Below are 26,925 nucleotides of genomic sequence, written 5' to 3'. Positions count from 1 at the left end.
AGCATTATGCTCAGTTTTGCTGGGTAGGTGAGTCTTGGCTTCAGGCCTAGCTCCTTTGACCTCCAGAATATCATGTTCCAAGCCCTTTGATCCCTTAATGGAGAAGCTGCTAGGTTTTGTGTTATCCTGATTGTGTTTCCACAATACTCAAATTGTTTCTTCCTGACTCCTTGCAGTATTTTCTCCTTGACCTGGGAACTCTGGAATTTGGGCATAATATTCCTAGGAATTTTCTTTTTGAGATCTTTTTCAGGAGGTGATTGGTAGATTCTTTCAATCTGTATTTTGCCCTCTGGTTCTAGAATATCAGGGCAATTTTGCTTGAGAATTTCTTGAAAGATGGTGTCTAGGCTCTTTTTTTGATCATGGCTTTCAGGTAGTCCAATAATTTTTAAATTATCTCTCCTGGATCTATTTTCCAAGTCAGTGGTTTTTCCAATGAGATATTTCACATTGACTTCTGGTTTTTCATTTGTTTAGGATCTGTTTTATAGTATCTTGATTTCTTATAAAGTCATTAGCTTCCAATTGCTCCAGTCTAATTTTGTAGGAGTTATTCTCTTCATTGAGTTTTTGAAATTCCTTTTTTGCCTGGCAAATTCAGCTTTTTAAGACATTCTTCTCCTCATTGGCTTTTTGGGCCTCTTTTGTCATTTAAGTTTGTCTATTTTTTAAGGTGTTATTTTCTTCAGTGTATTTTGGAGTTTCCTTTAACAGGCTATTGACTTGCTTTTCATGATTTTCTTTTATCATTCTCATTTCTCTTCCCAATTTTTCCTCCACTTTTCTTACTTGATTTTCAAAATCCTTCTTGAGCTCCTCCATGGCCTGTAACTAATTCATATTTTTTCTTGGACGCTTTTGATACAGGAGTCCTGACTTCACTGTCTTCTTCCTGCTCTATGCCTTGATCCTTTTTGTCCCCAAAAAAGGATTTGCTGGTCTATTTGTGTTTCTGTGGCTTGCTCATATTGGCAGCCAATTACTTGACTTTTGAGCTCTTTGTCATGGTAGAACTCTGCTTCCAGAATGGAGAGAGCTATATCCCAAATCACTCGGGTTTTTGCAGCTGCCAGAGCTATTAGGAGGACGTACTCTCTACAGCCCCCAGGAGCTCTGGCTTAGTGGTCACACATCCCAAAACCACAACCTAAGGCCCTGAATCAGATCCAAGCAGGTTAAAGCAAGAGTGATTATCCTCTGAATGGTTGCTTGGCCCCCATACGATCTACAGGCCAGGAGCTCTGAAAGCAGACACACTGTGCCTCTGGCCACTTCTCACCCTGGGGGCAGGGGCCAGACTACACTCTTTAGTTCCCTCCTTTCCAACAGAGTTCCACACTGACATTTTACTTTGTCTTTGGCATTTATAGGTTGAGAAATCTTGAAACCACCACAGCTACTGATGATTCACTCTCCTGAAGTCTGCTCTGGTGGCCACTGGTTGGGGCCACCTGGGGCTGGATCCACACAGCTTTCACCAGACTGCGCTTGGCTCCCAGCTCAATGCCATAGACCCTTCCTGTCGGCCCTCCGGGCTTCCTTCAGCAGCAGATTTGTTTCTCTCTGTCACTTTGTGAGTTTTGTAGCTCTAAAATTTGTTTAGGATCATTTTTTACATGTACTGGAAGTGACTGCAGTGGGAGCCTATGCCAAGTTTGTGCTTCTATTCCGCTATCTTGGCTCTGCCCCCCCACCTCCCATAGTTCCTTTTCTTGGATCATTATCTTTGTTTTTAAAAAGTGGGCATATTCTGCATGGCTATATATTCTTTTCCATGCTCTCTTGGAGGGGTAAATTATCATCTCTATTCAGATGACTCCTAGATCTTCAGTTCTAGTAATAATCTCTCTCCCAAGTTTATCTCAAATTACCAAGTGACCACAGTACAAGTTTACCCTACTTAGATGTCCCACCAGCATTTGAAATTTAATATATCCAAAAAATAATTTAGTTTTCTCCTGACTTGGTCTCTCTTCCAAAACTCCATATTTCAACATGCCAGCCACAAAAAAATTTTATATTCATGTTACTTGCATTTTAACTGAATTTCTATTATAAATTCATGCAGCATCATTGTGAGACAGGTTAGTATCAGCATTCTCCATTTACAATCGGTGAGTCAAATGGTGAAGCAGAACAACTCACCAATGTGAGCCATTAGGAGAAATAAATTTTGCTCACAATTCAGAAGTAATATGAACAGTTATCAAACAGACAAAATTATTACTACCTATTTCAAAAAAGGCAGCTAGGTGGTACGGTGGATAGAGGGCCAGGCCTAGAGTAGGGAGCTCTCATCTTCCTGAGTTCAAATCTGTATTCAATCACTTACTAGCTGTGTGACCCCAGGGCAAGTCCTTCACCTGGGTTGCCTCAGTTTCCTCAGCTATAAAATGAACTGGAGAAAGAAATGCAAACCAATCTAATATCATTGCCAAGAAAAATCCAAATGGATTCAAGAAGAGTTGGGACACAACTGAAAAATGACTGAACAACAAACATTTCATAAAGTATAGAAAGTCACCTTAAGTGATCAATTAACATTTTTCCAATCATGCTGAAATGAGATAAAAACATGGATGGAAAACAGACCATGTCATGAAAATTTGGTCATGTAAAAAGCTACCTGGGAAGATGGCAGAGTAGTTAAGAAAACTTCAGACTCTCTAAATTTGTTCCGCAAAAAAAGAGAATGAGAAACATCTCATTAGAAAAACAACTAATTTGGAGAACAGATCAAGGAGAGACAATATAAGAATAGCAGCACCACCTGAAAGTTAAGATAAAAAAATAAACTTGATAAAATAAGAAATTATAAAGGAAAATGGCCCTCAAGAAGAATCACTACCTAAAAGACATCCCTGAGGGGCGGCCAGGTGGCTCAGCGAGTAAGAGCACCGGCTCCAGTGTTGGGATGACCGGGAGATCGAATCCCGGGCTCAGACACTAGCACCACACCCAGAAATAACTAGCCGTGTAACCTTGAGCAAGTTACTTAACCCCGATTGCTTAAAAATAAAAAAATAAAAAAAAAAAAGACATCCCTGAAGGATACAACCCTGTCCTTATGGAATAATGATAACTATCATACAAAATGATAAATCTATCCATCAATCAACTATTTATCAAATACAAAATATATATTCAAAACATTGCTAGATTCTCAGGATATAGAAACAAGGAGAGTTCTGTTTGTCCTCAAGTTGATTATATTTGAAATGAAGAGAATAAACATACAAAAGAAGTCCATACAAAATACAGAAATATAAATAAAACATATACAAAATAAATCCAAATACTTGCAAAGAGGTTAAAGGGGAAAAGACCTATATAGACAAAAGTCTCCATAGCAGCTCATAACAGCAGAAAACTGGAAACTAAGCGGAAAATCAACTATTAGGTAATAACTAAGCAAATTATGGCATATGAATATAATGATATAATATTGTGCTACAAGAAATGGTGCAATGGAAAGTTTCAGAGAAGACAGAAAAGAGTCAACCAAGGAGAACAATTTATACAATGAAAACATATACTCTTTTCCAATATAGAAAAACAATTTTAAAAGATTTTATAACATTAGTCAATGCAAACACAAGCCACAAATCCAGAGGACTAAAGAAAAAATATAAAAAGATATAAAAAATATATCACTGATGAGGGCAGCCAGGTGGTGCAGTGAGTAAGAGTGCTGGGCCCAGAGTCGGGAGACCCAGGATTGGTTCCAGCCTCAGATACTTAGCACCCACACAAAATAACTGGCCATGTAACCTTGAACAAGTTATTTAAACCCAATTGCTTATATATATGTCACTGATGGACTTAAATGCAGAGAGACATACAAACCTAAATTATGGGGGGATAGAATATTAGCAGCTAGAGAAGAGCATAAGTAAAGGATTTATGTAAAAGGTAGCTTCTGAACAGAATTCTTAAGAAAACTAGGGATTTTAAAGAAGCAGAAGAGGGTGAAGAAGTTACACATTCTAAGAAGAGTGAGTAAAATAACAGCATAATAAATACACTAACAAAATAAACATATGAGGTCTGAGACTAGAAGTCATGGTTCATTTGGGTGATCAGTGAAAGTTTCATGGAAGAACAGGATGAAAAGCAATTAAATACACAAGGACTGATGAGGCAGAGTGAAACAGGCAGAGGAAAGAGCTCAAGGAAAGGTGTTGTCATGGAAAAAGGCCAGGTGTGTGCAGGATTCAGAAAATCATCTCATTTTACTTGATCCTAGAGTATACTGTAAGGGTATATAGTATAATGAGTGCAGACTCAAGGTTAAGAAGTATAAGTTCACATCGTGTATCTGATATTTACCAGCTATGTGATCTTTGGCAAGTCAAAAATTCTCAGAGCTTTCCTATTCTCACCAAAAAAAAAAGAGAGAATAATAATATTTGAATTACCTGTGTCATAAGGTTGTTGTGAAGAAAGTGGTTTGAAAACTGCTTCTTAAATAGGTGCAATTATCATAATTATGTGCTGAAAACTTAGGTGATAAAAGAGAAATATAATGTATTTTCAGGTTGTGGAAAGCCTTGAATGGGTTTCAGTTTGTTAATAATTTGGAATTTTGCAGTAGACAATAGGTGTCTGTCTTAGGGTCTGAAAAACAGGAGTGACTATGACAACACCCATGCACAAAGTAGAAGTTTTGCAGGAAGGAAGATGTATTATGAGGCTACTGGAGTAGTCTGAATCAATTATAATAAAGGCCAAGACTAGAATGATTGTAGTGGGGAAAGGAATAGTGATATATAAATATATATGACAATGAGACACTATATAAATTATCTGGATGCTATCTCAATTTTTGTGGCAGCTATAACACTATTATGGTATCACAAATATTAATTTACCACTTATAAGGAAAAATAATAGTAAACTAGACTTCCCATACTCATTTCTTTGAGGAAGAACCACTATACCTAACACTATTTTGTTTGATCCAAAATATGATTAAAAGAACAAAAAAGAGGGAAAAAAGAAAAAAATAATAATTTCCAAAAAAGATGATTGGAAGGAATTGAAAATAGATTAATCAAGGAGTAATATGTAAATTACTTTCTGATACACAAACACACAAATAAAATAACTAGAAGGCAAACAGTATGATTTTTGAGGAGGCCAAAAGCATTGCAAATTGTCTTTTATGTTTATTTGCCCAGGAAAAACCAAGTGAAAGAAGAATGCCTATTGCCTAGGACCTACGATACACAGTTGAATGGACAGGTAATAACAGCATATATACAGCACATGCACATGCATACACATACGAACATGTGCATGAATACATATACATTTATTATACTGCAAGTATGTATACACACATGCATGTATATTTACACATGTGTGTGTCCACCCAAACTTACAGTTAAGTAGTCCAATGACCTTCTTTTAATAACTGGGAAAACTAAGTGACTTGCCCAAGATCACCTGGATAATAAATATGAGCTGTAATTGAACTCAGGAAAGTTGGCTATTGTTCTACTCTTTCCTCATATGACCTAGAGTTTGTATTACTGTATTACCCTTGTGAAATCCTGGTATTGTCAAAATATATTATTATAGTATTATTAGACCTTATAATTTTTCATGAAAATGTTGCTTCTTTACAATATATTCTTTCATTAATTTTTTTCTAAAGTCCCAAAACATAGAATACTGGTCTCCAAGTAATAGAAATTGAAAATAATCTAAAGGAAAATGAAAAGATAAATGACCAATTTGAGCAGGCCTTAACATTGTATAAAAAAGAAAATATGAAAGTGCAACAAATAAAGAATATCACCAAGGAAATGATGGGCAAAAAAAAAAAAAGACAATGATCATGTGGTGAGGGATAACCAATGCACACACTTGGGTTCCTTTAGTATCTTTGGAATTTTAAAAGAAAATAAAGATGGGAAGTGGGACACTACATAACCCCCTTTCCCCATGCTCATGGGCAAACTTAATGAGATAACATGGATTAGGATCAAAAGGTGGGGAGTCATTGTGACACTGGAGGGAATGTCCTCATCAATGAAGTCACAAAGTCACTGAGGTACCTGAGTGAATTGAGCATGTGTTTTAAATTCTCATCAAATGATGACTGTAGGGTCAGGAAGGGCAGTAAGCATATAGTATGTACATATTACTATGTTTTGGGGGCAATTTAACAAGAAAAGAGAAAATGACATCTGAAATAACTGATCTGTATAAAGTACAAAGGTTTCTTTTTGTGAAAGGAGAACAGAGAAAGAAAGAAGATCAAAGAGTGGTATAATAATCATAGCAATGCCTCCTAATGAAGCTTCAAACAAAGATATATACACACACATACAAAAAGAGATACATACATATATGTGTTTGTATGTGTTTAAAGAGATATATCTGTGTGTACATATATGTATGTATAATTGTATACATACACATCAGAAATACAAAAATTATACATACACACTTGTGTTATCTCTGAAGTATACACACACGTACACACACAAACACACTATGATATGAACATGAAGGGAAGAAAAATACGTGAAAAGGAGAATCAACCTGATGGAAGGTTAATAAGGTAAATATGTATCTGAAAGCACGAAGGGAAATAATAGTGATGTTAGCAAGTGAAAAGGAACATATATAAATTAGAGATGACAATAGTTTATACCTTACTGAAGTATTTGTTTGGAATCCTCATGAAAATCATTTTTTATCCATGTCAAGAACTAATTAAAAATATAAAGAAACAAAGCTTTGTAGAGAACAAAAGTTGCTATTTCTACAGTTTTACCCAACTGAACCAGATCTCCCTAACTCTCTATCCAAAAGCCAGATTGTGTCTTGCAGATAAGTAGCATAAAAGTTAACTGTATTACAGAGCAATGGCGCAGCAACAAGAAGGGATTGTGATGGTGAATAGAAAAGGCTCTCCACAGAGAGTAAGCCTAAATTTAACCTTAAAGGTATATGAAGATTCTGAAAACTGACTGAGAAGAGGTTAAATTCCAGGCACGGAAGCACAACCTGTCTGAAGAAAGAGAAGAAGTTTGTCAAGTTTGGGTAACAGCTCCTAGTTCAGTTTTGTTGGAATATAAAGTTAATGAATGAGAATAATAGTGAATAAAGTAAGTAAAGTAGATGAGAATCACATTGTATTGCATCTTAAATGAGAAGCAGAAGAATCCATATCCCATGCAAGGTAGCCACCAACAGTTTCTGAGTAGGTGAATGATATAATCAGACCTAATCACTTAATCAATTAATCACCCCTCAGCATTTATTAACGGCCTACTCTATGCTAGACACTATTGTTAAGTGTTAAGAACACACACACAACACACACACACACAATATAACAGTCCCTTCCCCCAAGTTGCTTATAGCTTACTGGGGGATACAACAGTCATGAATTTAAAAAAAAAAAAAAAACAGCTAGGGCACAGTCAGAAGAAACACCAAGTAATTTCAGTGGTGGGGTGTTAACTAGGAAAATGGGGAAAGACATTTTACAAAGATTATTTGATAGCTATAAGTAATATTACTTGAAGGAGGAAGAGCCTTATAGAAAAACTAGAAAATTGTTAATGGGTGGTGTGGACTTGAACCAGCGTTGTGGTTGCATGAATAAGAAGACAGGTTCAAACAGAAGACATAGAGGTAGAATTGAAAGGACTTGACACTTCACAGGTTAAGGGGGGAGGGGGGTGGGAAAACATGAATGCCAGTGCTATGGGTACAATACTGAGCAATTTGGAGATTAAGATTTACAGAAATAAAGAAATCTGGAGGTGAAGTGGGTTTTGAAGGCAAGACAGGAAGTTCTTTTCAAATATGTTTAGTTTGAAGATCTTTAGATCAGTGAATGAAGAAGGGATTATTATCAGGTTGAATCCTCAAGTTAATAATGCAGGGACTAAGTCTAAGTAATATTCTTCAAGCTTTTAGATTTGATGCGCCACTGATTCTGCATAAAATGAAACTAAATTTTAATTATGTGTCTATGCCTTGGTGGCAATATCTGACAACAGACCAATAAGAAATAACCACCCTCAAAGATATCCCCTCTTAATTCACTAGTATGACATATTCCATTGATGATAATTTATTTTTTAAACACTTTTAGTACCTTTTGCATTGTCTCCTGAGTGAGTCCATTATGATTTTTAATAGCACACTCCTTTCTGTCATCCCTAGTTGAAGGTATTATAAGTATCAATTAGTATAAATCAATTGTAAGTGAACAAGGCATTTAACATGCAAGTGATGATGGCATAGAGGGTGATAAGGGAGGTGAAAGCATTTCTACCAACACAAGTCTTGCCGTCTCTTTAAAAAACTTTTCTTAAATAATACCACAACCAACATTATTAAAGGTCACCAATATAGTGCAAAGCACATTTTTAATGAGATAAATTCAATTATAATTGCAGCAACTATTCCAGCCACAATTTGGACATAGAATCCAATTATCCATTTCATTTTCATTTACACCTCATGGGTGAGATCATTTATCATGTTTCATGATAATGATCAGAAGACACATGGAAAGTGATTTCTGGAGGTAACAAATTACCTACCATATTAGCATAGCTTACAAGAACCTGTCAACAACTACTATGCATAAATATAAGGTAATTAAATTTACAATGTGCAGGAGTGTTTGATATGCTACTTGCTTCTTTAGCAGCTGCCAAAAATCTGGGTTGCTAAATTCAGTGTACCAGTTTGTCTGCTTAAGTATAGTAATTTAGCGCTTCATGACAAATCAGGAATCATTACACTATGTGAGCACCAATAGGTAGATGGTGTGCCATGGCTGAAGATCTGGAGATGAATCTTTCATCATCTCGCAGTATTACTTCTTGCCACCAAACCATCCATCACACTGCTGAGACAGCTTGGAATGATAGTTGCTGGACCCTCACATTACTGCTCCTTGAACTCTGTCTCATCCATCTTTTGCATCATCCCTGATTCACAGCTAAGCACCATTTCCTGGCTACAAAACTGAGTGTGAACCTGTAATACCTTTAACCTACAGTGCCACTCTAATAGTAATTGATTTCTCCTTATTACAAAGGCCCTGTTCAGAAAGATCATCCCTGAGTGCTGAAGCAGAAAGACGTTAAAACAAACAATAAACAACTCTAATGCTGCTATCCAGAATTTCATTAGTTTTAGGAATCAACTCCTTTTTGCTATGCTAGTTGAAACCATTTCATGATTAGCATTTGTGTCATATTATGTATTTAACATAATATACAGAAACAAAGCAAATTATGACAAGTACTCATTCCATCAGAAGTATAATGCAAATGTGTATTAGCCTCCACACAATTAATAAAATTTTATGTAAAACTGCGAAATGTTGGAGTTAGCTTGAACATGACAGAAAATAATGCTCCATGTAAGCATCAACATGAACATTACTTTTAAAAATAAGCTTTGTTTCAGTGCACATATTGCTAAAACCACCTTCATAGAATAACACTGGTAACATGCTGGTTGGTGTACCATAAACTACCCCAGACTAAAGTGTTTTAATTCAGTTCCATCTGAATGCTGTTATAAAAGTTTAATAAATCAAAATGATCAAAATGCTCCCAGTGGCAGATTGGAATTCAGCTTCCAATTCAAATTCTCTTTAATATATGGCTTCTCTGACATCTTGCATTTTCTGCCATGTATGGTGAATTCCAAATACCTTCCTTTTCATCATTACCATGCATCAACCAATCCAAGCTTCACAACAGTTTTCTAACATTCCTACACAACACAAAGAGATGCCAAACCTGGTGGGGGTTTGCAGAAGAGATACGATGACAGGTTGGAGCTCTTTGTCTACCTTCAAGTAAATATTTTTCAACCACCTTCTAAAATCAATGACATTCAGACAAAATTGAGAAAACTATTAGGTGTAGTTCTAAAGAGAAAAGATCCCTTGTTTTCAATGGATAGAATAAAATATATCTTTACAGACAGGAGCTAGAGACATAATTATCAGGAATAGTAAGCCAAAGGACAGAGATAGAGGGGAATTCTACTGAGAAATCACTTTATTGTTCTGAAGCACAAATGTTTTCACAAAAACTAGGAAAGGATTTTCATTTCACATAGGCTGCTTTGAACCCAACTATGACTGGAAGATAAACAGAGATGAATCAAAATAATCTTCTGTATACCTCCTACATGCGTTATCACTACACATGGGGTTCTAGTCTGGCCAGCAAAAATGAACCATTAGTAAAGTGACTTTTAAATTCATCTTGGTGTGAACAACTATTCTGAAACCTAACCATCTATTTAACTGTGACCTTTGATCTCAATCAGATGCATAATCATATAAACATATGGTACTGAGTATAAAATGGAAACTTGCGGAATATAACTAATTTTTATTCACTTTCACATTTCTGAAGTCTGTAATACCAGTTTCAGTTTCCTTTCAACCCTACTTCCTTTTGGCAGAAAAAAATCTTTTCATCCTTTTCTAGAGGCTTAGGATAGCACTGAGGTCTCTAGCAAGGTACACATAGGAAAATATTTGTGCTTCAACCAGAATATTTCCCAGTTCTTTGGGTGCCCATGATTGTCTCTCCACTATCAAGTAGCAAGTTCTTTCTTCAAGAAACACAAGGGGGGATGGCTAGGTGGCACAGTGAATAGAGCACCGGCCCTGGAGTCAGGTGGACCTGAGTTCAAATCTGGCCTCAGACACTTAACACAAAAAAAATAGCTGTGTGACCTTGGGCAAATCACTTAACCCCAACTGCCCTCCAAAAAAAAAAAAGAACCACAAGGGGGTACTTTGACTTGATACAACTCAAGATTATTATTAATGATTCAAAAATATTTTGTGTATTGGACATAATTATATGAAGGCTGGCCAAAGAAGCACCGTGCTAATTGGAAAAAAAAAAAATTTAGACTTTTGAAGACATGAGTTTGAGTTCACTGACTCCCACCTTTAAAACTGTGGATAATTCAATTCTTATTTTCCTCACCTCACCTACAAAAAGAGAAGGTTAAATTAGATGACCTCCATGATTCCTTCCACATTAAGCTTTCTGTAATACTACTTGTTGTTGTTTGTCATTCCTCTTATTCCTGGGGTGGGGAAGAGGTCAGGAGAGGTTCAGTGAAATTTATGGCCTATCTAGCACCTGGGAAGTAAAAGATTATATTCACAACTGAATTTGATCTAGCCAAAAATCTCATGAAGGTGTAAAAGTAAGTAATTCTTAATCTCAGAGAAGATAAATAGCTTTCCTAAGGTCACTGTTCCAACTGATAGAGCTATAGCTCAAACACGTGTTGATTCCAAGTACATTTACTAACCATGTGACTGTGGCCAAGTCACTTTCTAAGCACTTCCTCTCCTACAAATGCAATAATAATACTTCTTGTCTTACCCAAGCATTAGGGCTATTAGCAAAATCAAATAGCATGTATAATCTTTAAAAAGTGTTCTGTAATTCTAAACTTTTAATGCTATCCAATTCACCAAGCTCTTTTGCTTTCATCATTGACCACTTAGATCCCAATTTTTTAAAGAAGTTCTGCTAACTACTAGCATTGTTATTCCTGTTCATTTGTGTATGATTCTTCATGACCCCATGGATCATATTCTTCTTGAGGCTTTCTTGGCAAAGAAACTAGAATAGTTTGCCATTTCCTCCACCAGTGGAGTAATTAAGGCAGAGATTAAGTGACTTGCTCAGGATCAAACAACTAATACGCATCTGAAGCCACATTTGAACTCAGGTCTTCCTTACTCCAAGACCAGAACTCTATCCACTGAGCCTCTAGCTGTTCCCACTACTGGCAGAGCAGTGAGCATATACCAATACTAATATAAAAACATCAGTGGTCCCTGTGGCCTATAGGATATATACAAACCCCTCAAGCTAACATGCTCAAGTTTTTCTGGAACACTTTGAAGTTTTCTATCAACTCATATCTTGTGTTACATATATATGTACATATTGAAAGGCAGCAAGACAAAGCAGAGAGCTCAGCTAAAGGCAAGAAGACCTGAGTTCAAATCTTGGCTCTGATACTATTTATCATCGCTGTTGCTGTTTTATACTACATACATACACACACACACACACACACACACACACATATAATTTAATTAGTAGAATATAATTTCTACAAGGGCATAAACCACATCATTTTTCACCAGAGTCTGAGGCACTGTGGTTTAGTATAGCACTTCTTAAACTGTGGGTCATGATCTCATATGGGGTCACAAAATATTTGGCAATAGTAAATGGTCTCTGAACACACAAGGACCCAAAGTTAATTAAAAATAAAACACATAATGAATACAAGATATTTCTGGCAACCTTTTCCCACATTGGCTCTTGCAACTTCACTTCAGCTTAGGTTCTGAACACAAAGCATGTGCACTTTTTCTGCACATACCCTCAGGTCACGCAACAGCAACAAACACTGCTAAAAGTGAACAGTGAAGAGGGGTCACCTGAAGTGGAAGAAGTTTAAGAAGCCCTGGTTTAGTCAACAAAGAAACAGCCTTCAACTCGGGAAAATCTGGGTTCAAGTCTTACAGAAGACATATAATAGCTATGTAACCATGAACAAGTCATATAATTTCTTCCTATGGTAACTAATGTAAATTTAAGACTATACATCAAAAATTACCTATCAGCATCAGAAGAGGAGTTCCATACAGACTAAAATCACAAATCCTGACATTAAAAAAGAAAAATCCCCAGTGGCTAGCTAGCCCAATACCCAGTAAGCACTTAATAAATTCACTAAACCACCTGATTCCATTAGATGCATTTATCTATGTGTCTATCTAGCTCATACTAAATACTTCTGCACGCATTAAGGTGTGCTTTACAACATAAGTGCCTAGTGATAAGAAAACATTTCTGCTTAACTCACATACTACAACACCTATGTAGCACAAAGTCATTAAATGCCAACATGCCATGATAGGAAGGATGCTTTGCTACTTTCTGCCAATACAAGGAGTTAAAAATATAAGCCAAAAGCAGAAAGATGTTTTAAAGTAATTTTCTTCACATGCATCATCAATTAAATTAAAAATCCCTTGTGGGCAGGAGTTATGTCCTCTATTTCTCCAGAGTCTCACAGGGTCTAGAACATCATGGATTCTCAATTAATGTCGCTGCCTTATCCAATGGAGCTGCACAGAAGGCAATTGAGACTGGCATTCTTCCTTTTGCTTACCCAGGCTGTTTTCTAATTAGTCCTTACAATAACGAAAATAGGATGGTGAGAGTGAACATAATAAAAAAAATGTAAATAGCCCCTACTAGCCACCACATTACAAAGTAAAAAGAATCCTCTTGGCTTAGTGGGATCAACTTCTCCTGTTAGCATAATTCTGCTACAAGAGAATAAAGGAATCAGATCCAACTGTGGCCAGTAGTTAGATCATAGGAGTTTAGCAGCAGGCATTAGAGAAAATGATTCTACTACTTCCATGATCTATAGGAAGTCCTCAATGAGGATTCTAACTAAAGATAAACACCCCAAGCCTTGCTCAGTGAGAGAAGCTAATATCAGCTTCACTGCTTAAAACTCCTCTGATTCATAGGAATTAATTTTGGAAAGACATTCAAAACTCTTCAGAAAAAATAGCATCCCCTGCTATGAAGTATTTTTATGAGGATGTTAAGGAAAAATAAAAATCCCACAACCTATCTGAATTTGAAAGTAGTCTCAAGACTGCAACAGTCATAGTATGGGTGGGGAAAGGAAAGCATGTGGCAAAATATTATATATTTCATTTAATAAAAGTAGGGTCAGTGTGGAACGAAGACAGAAAGATCAACAAACCTTCTATTAATTCCAGGCACCAGTAGGATTAAATTACAAACAAAATGAAACATTATTAAATGAATATCAAGGCAGTTCAGATAAAATCATATAATGTATTACAAAAGTCTTTGTGAAGTTTTAAGCTATTAAAGTTTTTAAAACAGTCATTTAAGCTATTAAAGTTTAAAACTACACTAAGACTCCTGGGACACTCAGTGTTCAGCGCTTATATATTTTGGATATGGATGTACTCTTCAGACATAAACAGTCTTCCAAGAGTAGATAGAGCAATTTGAGTGATAATCTGATTTCAAACTTCTTCCATATTGCATTGTGTGAAAAAATGATATATTCATATCATATTGCTCATACAATCTTTTAAAATGTATCAAATATTTTGAATAAGGATTCACATGAATGACAAGAAACTACTTTGAATGAGGCAAGACTTTCATTTTTCTCTTATGTAAATCATTTCAAGAAATAAAAGAGAAAAGTCATAAATATGAAGGCTATTGGATTTAAAATAAACTTAAGTGCTGAAATATGATCAATTCTTTTCTGACATCCCAATATAATTACCAAGCACTTCAGTAAACACAATTTAAAAGGGATGACTACAATACACAAGCTTCACAACTGAACTAATTGACCACCACCATCCAGATTTTTTTAAGTATCTGCAATCTTTGAAATGTTATCAAATAACTATTTGAAGGTGATTTTTTTAAAAAGCCAATTATTGGGGCGGCCAGGTGAAGCAGTGAGTAAGATCGCCGGCCCCAGAGCAGGGAGACCTGGGAAGAGTTCCATCCTCAGATACTCCGCAACCACACAAAAATAACTGGCCTTGTAACCTTGAGCAAGTTACTTAACACCAACTGCTTTAAAAAATAAAATAAAAACTAAAAAGCCAATTATTTTAATTCACTGGTTTTTCCCAACAAGGGAAATTTGTAAGCCTAATGGCTTTGCAATAGAAACAATTTAAAATCAATACTGCATAATAATTAAAATGAATATTGGAAGATTTTTCTCTTGAAATGGTGATTCCACAGTGATCATTGTTTGCGTTTTGATGGCTTAGATTGAAGGTAAATATATTGTTTCTCTTTTGGTCAGAAACCCTGCAGGCTTCCCTCCCAGATTGAATTTTTTTTAGTAGGTAAAAGAGGTCATATTTTGCTTCATTTCTTACCTAGCCCTAATCATTTAATGGGTATTGCCTCAGACAAACTGAAACCTGGGAAAGACCTTAGCTTTTTTTGTGTACTGCCACTGGACACAATATGACTCTAGAGGAGAAAGTGAGGCTGGTGACATTGCACTGCCCTGCTAAACTTTAATCCAATTCACTTAGAAGTCAAGACTTCACCTTCATTGGTCCTCTTTGAAAATAAATGACAAAAAACAACAAATAACAAAAAAAACCCAGGTGTGTTAGTATAAAGACTGATTCCCCATTTCCTGCAATATAGATTAGTTTTCCCTAAAAAAAAGCCACAACATTCCCAGGATTTAATTGACTCCCTATATGGAACTTTCTATTTCCCTAAAGGTATAAAAAGTCTTACTTCAGGGGCAGCTAGGTGGTGCAGTGAATAGAGCACTGGCTCTGGAGTCAGGAGGACCCAAGTTCAAATGTGACCTCAGACACTTAACACTTACTAGCCATGTGACCTTGTCAAGTAACTTAACCCCAATTGCCCTGCTCCCCCCCCCCCCAAAAAAAAAGGCTTACTTGTTTAAAAAAGGCTTCCTTAAACTTGGTGGATTTCTGAGGACCAGAGGACTCACCCTCTCCTCTTACCCACTTCATTTTCACATGGAGACAATGGTGGCCACGTGCAGAGAAGCTAAGGGCCACTGTACTCCGGTTGCTTGTTCTTGCAATGTTAGGGCAAAGTAAACCTCCTTTTATTAACTGTTCAATGATTTTTAAGCATCTCATTTGGTTCCAATATTGTACCTGAACAAGGAGCAAGTGTTAAGGTCTCCACTAACACCGCCTCTAACTAACAAACTAGAAACAGTAAGATAATATCACTTAGTTCTGCCTTTTAAATTGCTCTGCAGGTCAGAATAGAGGGAAAGAATGATTACTTATATTGGAATTTTTTAAAACATACTGAATCAGATTAAATTTCAATAAAGTTTAGTGTTAATTTTAAGTAAAGCATTTTCCTTGGTTCAAAGACTAACCTAAATTATTGGGATTCTCTCCAACCTTTCTCCTGTTTCCATTAGCCACTTCTACTTCAATCACAAATCCAGTGTGAAGCCCTTCCTCTAATTATTATATTCTTAGGATGGCCCAACTCATATGTCTCACCATCTTGGTTAGCAAAAGGAAAATTTCTGAAAACAGTGGATAGAAAAACCGAGGGGAGAGATGGCAAATATGGCCCCAAATTCCACATGTCAGGAATAGGAGATGGAGCTATGTGTACAGAGAAAGAAAGCAGAAGTTAAAGGAAAAGGAACCCTCTTGTACAAAAATATTGAAAGCAGTTCTTTTTGTGATAGCAATGAATTGGAAATTGAGGGGGTGCCCATCAATTGGGGAATGGCTGAACAAGTTGTGGTATATAAAGGTAACAGAATATTATTGTGCAGTAAGAAATGATGAGTAGGCAGATTTCAGAAAAACCTCGAAAGACTTACATGAACTGATGCTGAGCGAACTGAGTAGAACCAGTGTAGAACATTGTACACTGTAACTTCAACATGACCAACTTTGATAGACTCATATCTTCTCAACAATGCAATGAATTCCCAGGGAATCATGATGGAAAATGCTGTCCACATCCAGACAGAGAACTATGGAGTCTCGATGCAGATCAAAGCATGCTATTTTCTCTCTTTTTTTTATTTCTTGTGGTTTTTCCCTTTTGTTCTGATTTTTCTTTTACATCAAGACTCATGTGGAAATATGTTTAATATGATTGTACATGTATAATCTTTATCAGCTTTCTTGCTATCTTGGGGAGGTGGAGGGGAAGGAAGGAGAAAAAAAAACACTTTGGAACACAAAATCTTATAAAAGTGAATGCTGAAAACTACCTTTGCATGTAATTGGAAAAAAATACCATTATGGGGGGGGTGGGGGAGGCAAGGTGAGGGGGGAGAAGAAAGCAGAGGGTTCAACACATTTTTACTGCTAGTAAATTCTAAAAGACAAAAGCCAACACTGTGGGTCTCAAAGACAAAAGAGGATTGAAGTAAAAGAAAAATAGATGAGAGGTGGAAAAAATATTCTTCTAAGAGACTCAATAATTCAGCAAAAAGTAATATACCTCCATAGTAATAGGTTAGGGGGATTAACTGGGGAGAGGGATTAGCCAAGGGAGGAACAAGGGAAGAGATCTTGAAAGGAGGGTTATAAAAGTAATCATAAATAAAGAGATAAGGACTGGACCAGATATTACCTTGGAATACATAACTCCTGGATAGGAGTTCTGGAGGTCATCACCTTCTTGGTAACTTATACCTATTATATTAGAGAGTTGCCTGAGGCACTAAAAAGATTCAGTGATTGCCCAGGGAGGGCCAAACTGCCAGTATGAGTTAAAGGGAGGAATTGAACCAAGGTCTCAATAGTTTCAGAAGTGGCTCCCTATCCATTATACCATGCTGAGAGGTGAGTTAGATAATTAGCAATGATGAAATATACTCTACCATAATAAGGATGGATACCTGGCTATTAAGCTAAGTGATATTCATGAAAACAGGAAAAATTACAGTCAAGGGATCTAAAAATGTGTCAAATATGATTTTTTTTTGTGATTCCCTGTTGTTTATAATAAGATCAACAAAAATTTTCCTAGAGGCAATATGGCGTGGTGCATAGAGAGTTGAATTTGAAGGCAAGTGGACTTGAGTTCAAGTCCAGTCTTACACATACTAACTCTGAGAACCTGAATATGGTACTTAACCTTTTTGTTCCTCCAAAAAACCATTAAAGATTTTAAGTTGCAGAAAAAGGGAAAGGGTGACATTTCCTTGCCTAGAATTTTATATTAATAAAAGTCCAGCTCTCAAACCTATCCCAACAGAGATTTATCAGGCAACTAATATTTGCAAGGCACCTGAATGTAGAAAGATATGCTCATATTGCAGAAAGGACACCAAAGGAGGAGTCAGAAAACAAGGTTCCTGTCCTAGACAATACAAGAGACAGAGAAGAATCTTTATCCTCAAGAGGTTTACAATCTAGTCTGACACAGAGGAGATAAACATAGGAAGAGAACTGACCAAATATGGCTAGAATTGTTAAGTGCCAAGTAAATAATAGTGACAGTAGAAGTAGAGCCAAAGGCTTAGTGGAAGACAAATATTCTATTGTTTAAATGATCAAAGAGAATATGTTTGGCAAACTCTTCTGCAGCGATGTTAACTTCAGTTCCCTGGAAAAATTCTTTAATGTATTTTAAAAGGGAGAGTTAATAAAGATATAGAAATGGAAAGACAAGACAACAAAGAACCAATGTGAATTCAACCTATACATATTTGCTTTTATTTTGGGGGGGTGGGTAGAGGGAAATAGGTAAATACAGTTGTTGCATCAAAGAATGCCTGGTGTGTGTGTGTGTATGTGTGTGTTTGTGTGTGTAAGTGTGTGTATCTCACAGTTAAAGAATGGCAATTATATATAGTTAAACTATATTTGAGCAATAAATGAGGAAAAAAAGTCTCATACTATTTTTAAGAAAAATATGGAGTTATGAGCTAGACAACAATACATATTTAGGTGAATCTAAAGCTGTAAAAATGTCTGGATCCAGAGGGTTATCTTTGAGTGCTCAGTGCCAAGGTGGAAGGCAGTCTCTAGTAGACTGTTCCAAGGGTCTCTGCTTCTCATCATCTCATCATCATTTTTAGGTAGATGGAGAAAAGGAGCATGGGCATTCTCATTGGACGGGATAGTGGAATTTCACAACAACACACCTTAAATCACAAAATTAGTTTTACCAACTGAGCTTTGTTATTGGTTGAGAAACCACTAGAAAAAGAAGAGTGTACAAATGTCAGACATTTCAGCCAAGATTACATACTATACACACTGCAATTTTTAGATACATTGAGCAAAAGCTTCTGTTCATCTCACACTCTCTAATAACCACTGTTGTCAATAAAGTTTGACTTCCACAAGCTGAAGACATTATCATTACTCAAAATGACCTGGAAGCTATACTAAAGTCATGACAAAGTAAATTGTATATTTCTCCCATCCGTCCCCCCCCCCCACCTTTCTTTCCCTTGACTGTGAGAACACATAGATCAATACTTTTCACCATTAGAATCCAGCAGTGAAATTTTCATTTGTTACAAACAGCAACAAAAAGCCCTAAGCATGCCCTGTCACTTTCAGTTTAGGAAGAAATGCACAAATAAACTCTTACCCTTGGGTCATCTTTGACAACAGGCAATACTATGCCAGCTTAGATTAAAGACAATTCATATCAGTGGCCCAAAAATTTCCTTTAAAATTATCATCTTTTGTATCCATGTAACAGGATGTCAGTTTTAAAGTGCCACTGAGATATAGGACCTGTCATTATGGTTAATTTTCAGCAAAGTTTTAACACCAGGATAGCTGATCCCTGAGGGGATGTTTTTGGTTAGCAATATTTGTTTGGTAGTTATCAAGACAAACGCGGAAATGTATTTGCCTATATTGTCAAATAAAACTATGAAAAAGTTATCATATGCATTTATTCAGATGTACAATGGCTAGTGAGGTATTTTATTTAATAACTGGCATGTTTGTGTGTGTGTGTGTGTGTATACACAAATACTCATGTGCACATATATGTGTTTGCTGGAGACAGCTCAACTCAGTCCTTGGGCACCCACTGTTATATTTTCAGTGTATTTACACCTCAGAAATCACCAAAAGTTAAAAACCAAGGCTTAAATTATTTTTTGTTAAGTGTCTCCACTAAATAGAACAATGGAGAAAATATTAAAAATATAGATTAAACCTATGTAGCAGCAAGCACCCCAGCATACACAGGGTGGCTGCCAACTCAGGTTCTTAGATCTGCTTTTCTAAAGGAAAGCAACTCAAAATGGGTTAACCATCTTGCTTTAATCAATCAAACATATCATTTACCCAGTTCAGAGGAAAAAGTCAGGACCCTGAATTTCAGAGTATACAGAGGTTACAAGCGGAAGTTACAAGAAGACAAAGAAACAAACAAATCAAGGCCTCCAACTACCCAAACATTACATCCATACCTAGTCAATTACCAGAGAGGGAAGCATCAATATCTGGGTTTTCAAAGCCAGGGGGCTCTCAACAGCTGCCCAGAGTCTCATCTGGTCAAATCACACAACACTTCTCAAAGTGAGCCCCAAAATAAAGTCTCACATCAGGGTTTATATAGTCTTCTCTTGCCTCAGAGAATGTAACAACCCTCTTGACCCCACTGCCCAATCACAAAGTATCTCCTGAAAAACAAGCCTCCTGCCACAGGCTCCAGGTGCACTTAAGCCTATTAAATGGCCTAGGGGCAGGGAAGACCTTAAATTTACATTTCCATTACAACCTAAAATTGCCCTGAATACATATATATATATATATATATAAAATTTTTCAATCAGTTGAAAATTATTTACCAGAACTACACTGTGTGTGTATACATCACAAATGGTCACCCAAGTGCCATTGAAGTTTTAACTTTAATAAATAGCTTAAAACTGAAAATGATGTATCCTTTGATATAACAATACTACTACTACGTCTGTATCCCAAAGAGATCATAAAAAAGGGAAAAGGACCCACATGTACAAAAAATAGTTTTAGCAGTTCTTTTTGTGGTGCCAAAAAACTGGGAACTCTGGGAATTCCCATCAACTTGAGAATGGCAGAACCAGTTGTGGTATATGAATGTAATGGGATACTGTGTTATAAGACATGATAAGCATGCAGATTTCAGAAAAATGTGGAAAGACTTACAGTAACTGATACTGAGTGAAATGAGCAGAACCAGGAGAACATTATACACAGTAACAGTAACACTGTGCAAGGATCAACTATGACAGACAGTTCTTCTCAGCAATACAAAGATCTAAGACAATTCCAAAAGACTCATGATGGAAAATGAAATCTATATCCAGAAAAAGAACTATGGGGATTAAATTCAGATAGAAACATAGTATTTTCTCTTTTTTTGTTGTTTTTCCTTTCTTGTAGTTGTTCCCTTTTTGTTCTGATTTTCTTTCACAGCATGACTAATGTGGAAATATGATTAACATGACTTTACATATAACCTAAAATTAGACTCCTTGCTGTCTTGGGAAGGGGAAGAGAAGAAAGGGGGAAGAAAAATGTGGAACTCAAAATCTCACAAAAATGATTGCTGAAAAATATTTTTCAATGGAATTTGAAAAAAAAAAAGGCTATTAAGTGTAAACAACAAAGAAAAAATAACTGCACATGATAAAAAGTCCTGGACTAGGAGTTAAAAGGGCTGGGAATTACAACTCTTCCATTGAATGGCTCTGTGAGATTACAGTTTTCAGTGGCCCCTAGTACTCATTTACTTCATCTGTAAAATGGGAGAGTTAGTTAAATGATTTCTAAAGTTCCTCACAGGAATAATTTATGAATGCTGTAGACAATACACTCTGTGCTAACATCCAAGCACATTAATTTGTGAAACATGTAGATTAAATACTGAGTCAATATTGCCTTAAAAAGTCAGAGAAACAGCTCTTGCCTTATAGCTTTTCAATTTTAGATAATTAAATATTTAATGGATTCTCTCTCTTACAATGGTTTGAATGCATTAGTTATAGCCACCCTCACCCCTACACAAGGCAACTATGCCAGATTTCATTGATTAAAATGCGTTTGCATTATGTGTCAATATCCACTTGGACAAAAATAGAAATAGTGTATGTCTCTTTTTTAGCAATTTCATAACAATTTATTTTCAAAATGTCACACATTTCATCACTACAGAGCCATCTGATGAGTTGCTGAATAGGTACAATAACCATTAATCAAGATTAGCACAGTTTCCTTAAAAGTTTTTTAAACTAGACTTCAACAGTCCTCAGATCTTGCCAATAACACATTCCCCACCAAATTTCTTTCTAAAGTATATTTCTATGGAGACACTTCCATCTCTTCATTAAAGACAATTTTCCCTTTTAAAAAATTCATCACTAGACTCTTAAAGCCATTACTGCTCTTTCAGTCTCTGTCCACAACAGCCGTGTGATCATCAAAGGAATTTACACACACCCACATGACATGCTCTAAAGATACAGTGAACATGACAACTTTACAGCATAATCACCATATTTACATTAGAGATTATCCACAGTCATCTTTATTTCAACTAGGAATATAAAGCTAGCAGTAGTGGAAAGCTGGGAGGAGACTGTGGTCAAACACTGAAAGGGTATAATTGAAGAATCATAACTACCTGTGTATGAGAGAAAAAGAGAATACACTTATACCTGAGTGTGTTCTTGACTTAATGTGACATCATCAATAATAACAACCAACAATATTTCTGTAATATTTTATTTTGCAAAAAGCTCATTATCTCATTTAAGTTTCTCAGTGATCCAGTAAGGGAGGTAATATTGGTACTATTTATCCCCATTTTACAAAGGACAAAAACAAAGCTCAGAGAAACACATCCATGATCACAGAGATAGTATTAGGGGTAAGAATAGAACTCAGAGGATTATATATACGTACATATATATACATATCTATATCTATGCAGATATAGATATGTATATGTCAAATGGAGATAGGAAGCCAGTTCAGAACTTAAAGTGTATGAGAATAAATTAAATTAAATTTTAAAAAGAAGATTAGAACCCAGGTCTTTTCAACTGCAAATCTAGCACACTACCTATTACACAATAGTATCTGTCCCTCATGTCTGGGTGTTTTACTATTATTTTAAGTAAGGAAATCTGCTCTCCTCCACTAGTGTTTATGATAGAGTTAATTGTACAGACATCAGAACAAAAGGTTCATTTGAAGTAGAACGACAGTGAGACAGAAAGGCAGCTGTTAACTGACTTGCATGCAGGAATACTTAGGAAATATCCCATGAAACAAAGGAGACCAATGTCACTAATATACAGATTAGCACATGTAGGCTGTATGGTAGTAGTGTAATAGTATAGATGGATGTGCATGGATGAATTCCCACTGTTTCATTTGGTTTTCCACATATTTCTTGCCTCTTTTCCCACCAACTGCATGAAAACTATATAATAGTTGGAACAGGATAAGGTGACTAATTTACATGGGGATAGAATCCGGGGCCATGACTCTGATAGCTCAGCAGAGCTTTGAGTAATACATGAAAAAGTATTTTCACCTAAAAATGTTTTAAATATTTGTCTGTATTAATTTTAAATTCAAATAATAACTTCAAGATAACAAAAGTTGGCAACACATTTGATATGCTTAGTACAGTTCAAAAAATTCGATTTTAGTAGAGTCCTTTGACTACCAAACTTTAAAACTTCATCTTTAATCCTCACCTATAAAAATTTCTATAATTTTGTAATGCTATTTTCATAATGCTTTGGAGTAAAATCATTAGATTTGAAAACAAGCAAACAAACAAACATAATCTTCATGTTATCTGGAGCTCAAAAGATGTTATTTTTACAAATTAAAAGAAATAATTTTTACTATACCTCTCACAATTAGTTGAGCAAAATTGGAAACCCCAGAGCCTCTTTCTGACTGAGTTACACAGCGGTACAAATCCTGGTCAGTTTTTGTCACTTCTTGCAGTCTAAAGGAAGCAGCAAATCTTCTATGATTGATATTTTTAGTCTGGGCCACAGGTATATCTTCTCCGTTCCGTCTCTGAAGATAGAAATCAAATTGTCAAATTAAAGCAGAATGTATTTAAGTTATTTTTTAAATTAAGTTAAAGCCAAAATGCATTAAGTCTACCTAATGAATATCTACTATGTCCCAAACAATATGTATGAGGATACAAATTATAAAAACAAAAACATACAAACACAAAAAAAGTCCCTGTGATAAAGAGTTCACAGTCTGAGAAACATGAGCACAAGTATATAAGAATAAAATAAACTAGAAAAACAGGATAAACTGTAGATAAGCATATCAGGAAAGGCACTAGCATTAAGGGGGACAGAGAAAAGATTCTTTTCTCTGGTTTTTTCAGCAAGAATGCTTGAAAGTCCTCTATTCCACTGACTGACCATATTTTCCCCTGAAACATGATACTCAGTTTTGCTGGGTAGGTGACTCTTGGTTTTAATCCCAGATCCTTTGAACTCCGGAATATCATATTCCAAGCCCTTCGATCACTCAGTGTAGAAGCTGCCAGATCCTGGGTTATCCTGATTGTGTTTCCACAATATTCAAATTGTTTCTTCCTGGCTGCTTGTAATAGTCTCTCCTTAATCTGGGAATTCTGGAACCTGGCTATAATATTCCTAGTAGTTTTCTTTTTGGGATCTTTTTCAGGAGGGGATCAGTGGATTCTTTTGACCTCTATTTTTCCCTCTGGTACTAAAACATCAGGGTAGTTTTCTTTGAGAACTTCCTGGAGGACAGAGAAAAGATTCTTGTAGAAGGTGGGACTTTAACTCATACCTGAAGGACATCAGGAAAGGGAGAAAGTGAGGAAGGAGAGAATTCTAGGCATGGCAGTCAGTCAGGGAATACACTTAAAAGTCTAGAAACAGAGTGTCATGCATGAAGAGTGGCAAGAATGCCAGTGGCACCAGGTCACAGAGTAGGTAGGAAGGTATAAGTTGTGAGTATGAAGGAGAAACAAGTATTTACTACACACTAACTACGGGCCAGACAAGGTGCTTTACAAATATTACTACATTTAATGCTCATAAGAATCCTAGAAGATAGTTGCTATTATTATCATCCCTTCATTTTACAATTGGGAAAACTGGGGCAGATGTGAAATAACTTGTCCAGGGTCACACAGTTACTAAGTATTTGAAGCCACATTTGAACTCAGCTCTTGCTGAATCCACGTCCAATACTCCATCTACTGTGTGACCTAGCAGCCTTTAAGAGGGCAAAAGACTGGAAAGATAAGAAGGGAGCAAATTATGAAGAATTTTTAAACGTCAAGAGAATTTCCTGTTTATTCTGGGAGGTAATAATGAGCCACTGGAGTTTACTGAACTGGGGGAGAGAGGGCATGTGAAATGGATAGAACTGTACTTTAGGAAAATCAATTTGGCCACTGTAGTGGCAATTAAGCTGAGTGGATTGAGGAAAACCTTGAGGCAGGGAGCCTAATCAGAAAGCTATTGCAATAGTCCAAAAGGAAGGTGATAAAGGATCTGTATGAAGATGGAGGCAGTGTTAGAGAAGATAAAAGGGTATTATAGTAGAGATATTATGAAAGCAAAACCATAGGACTTGGCAAGTGATTAAATATGGGAAGTGAAAGAGAATGAGGAATAAATAATAATGCCAAAGTTGCAAATCTGGATGACCAAAATGTTACTTCAACAGCAACAAGAAAGTTAAGGAAATGAGGCTTTGGGGAAAAGATAGAGTGAACACACTGAGTTTAAGATGTCTACAAAACATCCTGTTTGATATGTCTCCTAGGCTCCTGGAGATGCAAGACGGGAGGTCAGCCTGGATAAGCAGAATTAAGAATCATCTGCTCAGATATGAGCAATGAAACCCCAGGAGCAGAAAAGTAAAGCAAAAAGCATAGAAGGTGGGGCGGCCAGGTAGCACAGCGAGTAAGAGCACTGGCTTCAGTGTCAGGATGACCTGGGGATCGAATCCAGGCTCAGACACTTAGCACCCACCCAGAAACACCTGGCCGTGTAACCTTGAGCAAGTTACTTAACCCCAATTGCCAAGTGGCCAGGTGGCTCAACAAGTAAGAGCACTCACTGGCTCCAGTGTCGGGATGACCTGGGGATCAAATCTGGGCTCAGATACTTAGCACCACACCCAGAAATAACTGGCCATGTAACCTTGAGCAAGTTACTTAACTCCGATTGCTTTTAAAAAAAAAAAGCATAGAAGGAGATGAGTAAGAGAACCCAGACAAAGGCAGGAGGGACACCTAATGACTGTGACCTGGATGCTTGTACCAAGACATAAAACAATAGAGACTAAGGAGAAATAGTCAAAACTGGTTGGAAGAGAACCATAAGAGAGTAAAGTTGTGTGTGTGTGTGTGTGTGTGTGTGTGTGTGTGTGTGTTTGAGTGAGAGAGAGAATGAGAATGTCAAAAAGATTAACAGTGTCAAAGGCTGCAGAGAGTTCAAAGATGAGGAAAGAGAAAGCTAATTATATTGGGGAATTAAGAGATAATAGGTAGGGGCAGCCAGGTAGCACAGCGAGTAAGAGCACCGGCTCCAGTGTTGAGAAGACCTGGAGATCAAATCCCGGGCTCAGACACTTGGCACCCACCCAGAAACACCTGGCCATGTAACCTTGAGCAAGTTACTTAACCCCAATTGCTTAGGGGCGGCCAGGTGGCTCAGCGAGTAAGAGCACTGGCTCCAGTGTCGGGATGACCTGGATCAAATCCGGGCTCAGATACTCAGCACCACACCCAGAAATAATAACTGGCTGTGTAACCTTGAGCAAGTTACTTAACCCCAATTGCTTTAAAAAAAAAAGAGAGAGAGAGAGATAATAGGTAACTGTGGAGAGAGTCATTTCAGTAGGCTGATAAAGTCTGAAGTCAATATGCTAAGAGTGAGAGGAAAGGAAGTAGAGACACTGATTGAAAAGGCCTTCACTTGGGATAAGAGACATGCTATAAAAACTAGAGGGGACAGATGGACCAGGTGAGAATTTTTCTATAGCAATATTCGTGGGGGGTGGGGGGGAGTTGGGAAGTATACAGTAGACAAAGAAAGAATGATTAGTCAAAGAGTGGAGAAGAGAGAGGGAGCTATTTGCTGGAAAAGATGGGATGAAATGGGATTACTTGTGCATGAAGAGATGTTCCCTCCTCTAAACCCAAGGTTCTAAAGTTAACAATCCATGTTTTTCCTCATACTTCAACATTATACTCAAAAATTTTGTTTCTAATATCCATCTTTCCCTTCTTACAGACTTTATTCACTCACTGAAGAGTTTCT

The 26,925-nt window shown here is 36.6% G+C and overlaps 1 protein-coding gene across 3 annotated transcripts in view; it reads right to left on the bottom strand.

Moving 5' to 3' along the window:
• Nucleotides 1-26,925, bottom strand: part of PTPRK (protein tyrosine phosphatase receptor type K) — a 759,288-nt gene that overhangs the window by 324,157 nt on the left and 408,206 nt on the right. For all 3 annotated transcript variants that reach the window (XM_069077441.1, XM_069077439.1, XM_069077440.1), the window contains exon 6: nucleotides 23,500-23,674. In XM_069077441.1, the coding sequence (XP_068933542.1) occupies nucleotides 23,500-23,674 (175 nt within the window). The remainder of the gene's footprint in view (nucleotides 1-23,499; nucleotides 23,675-26,925) is intronic.

Source organism: Petaurus breviceps, unplaced genomic scaffold, assembly GCF_028583685.1.
Source record: "Petaurus breviceps papuanus isolate PSGF00001 unplaced genomic scaffold, PetGlider_PUasm1.0 90977, whole genome shotgun sequence".
NCBI classification, from domain to species: Eukaryota; Metazoa; Chordata; class Mammalia; order Diprotodontia; family Petauridae; genus Petaurus; species Petaurus breviceps.
This window is presented reverse-complemented; position numbering and strand designations above follow the sequence as displayed.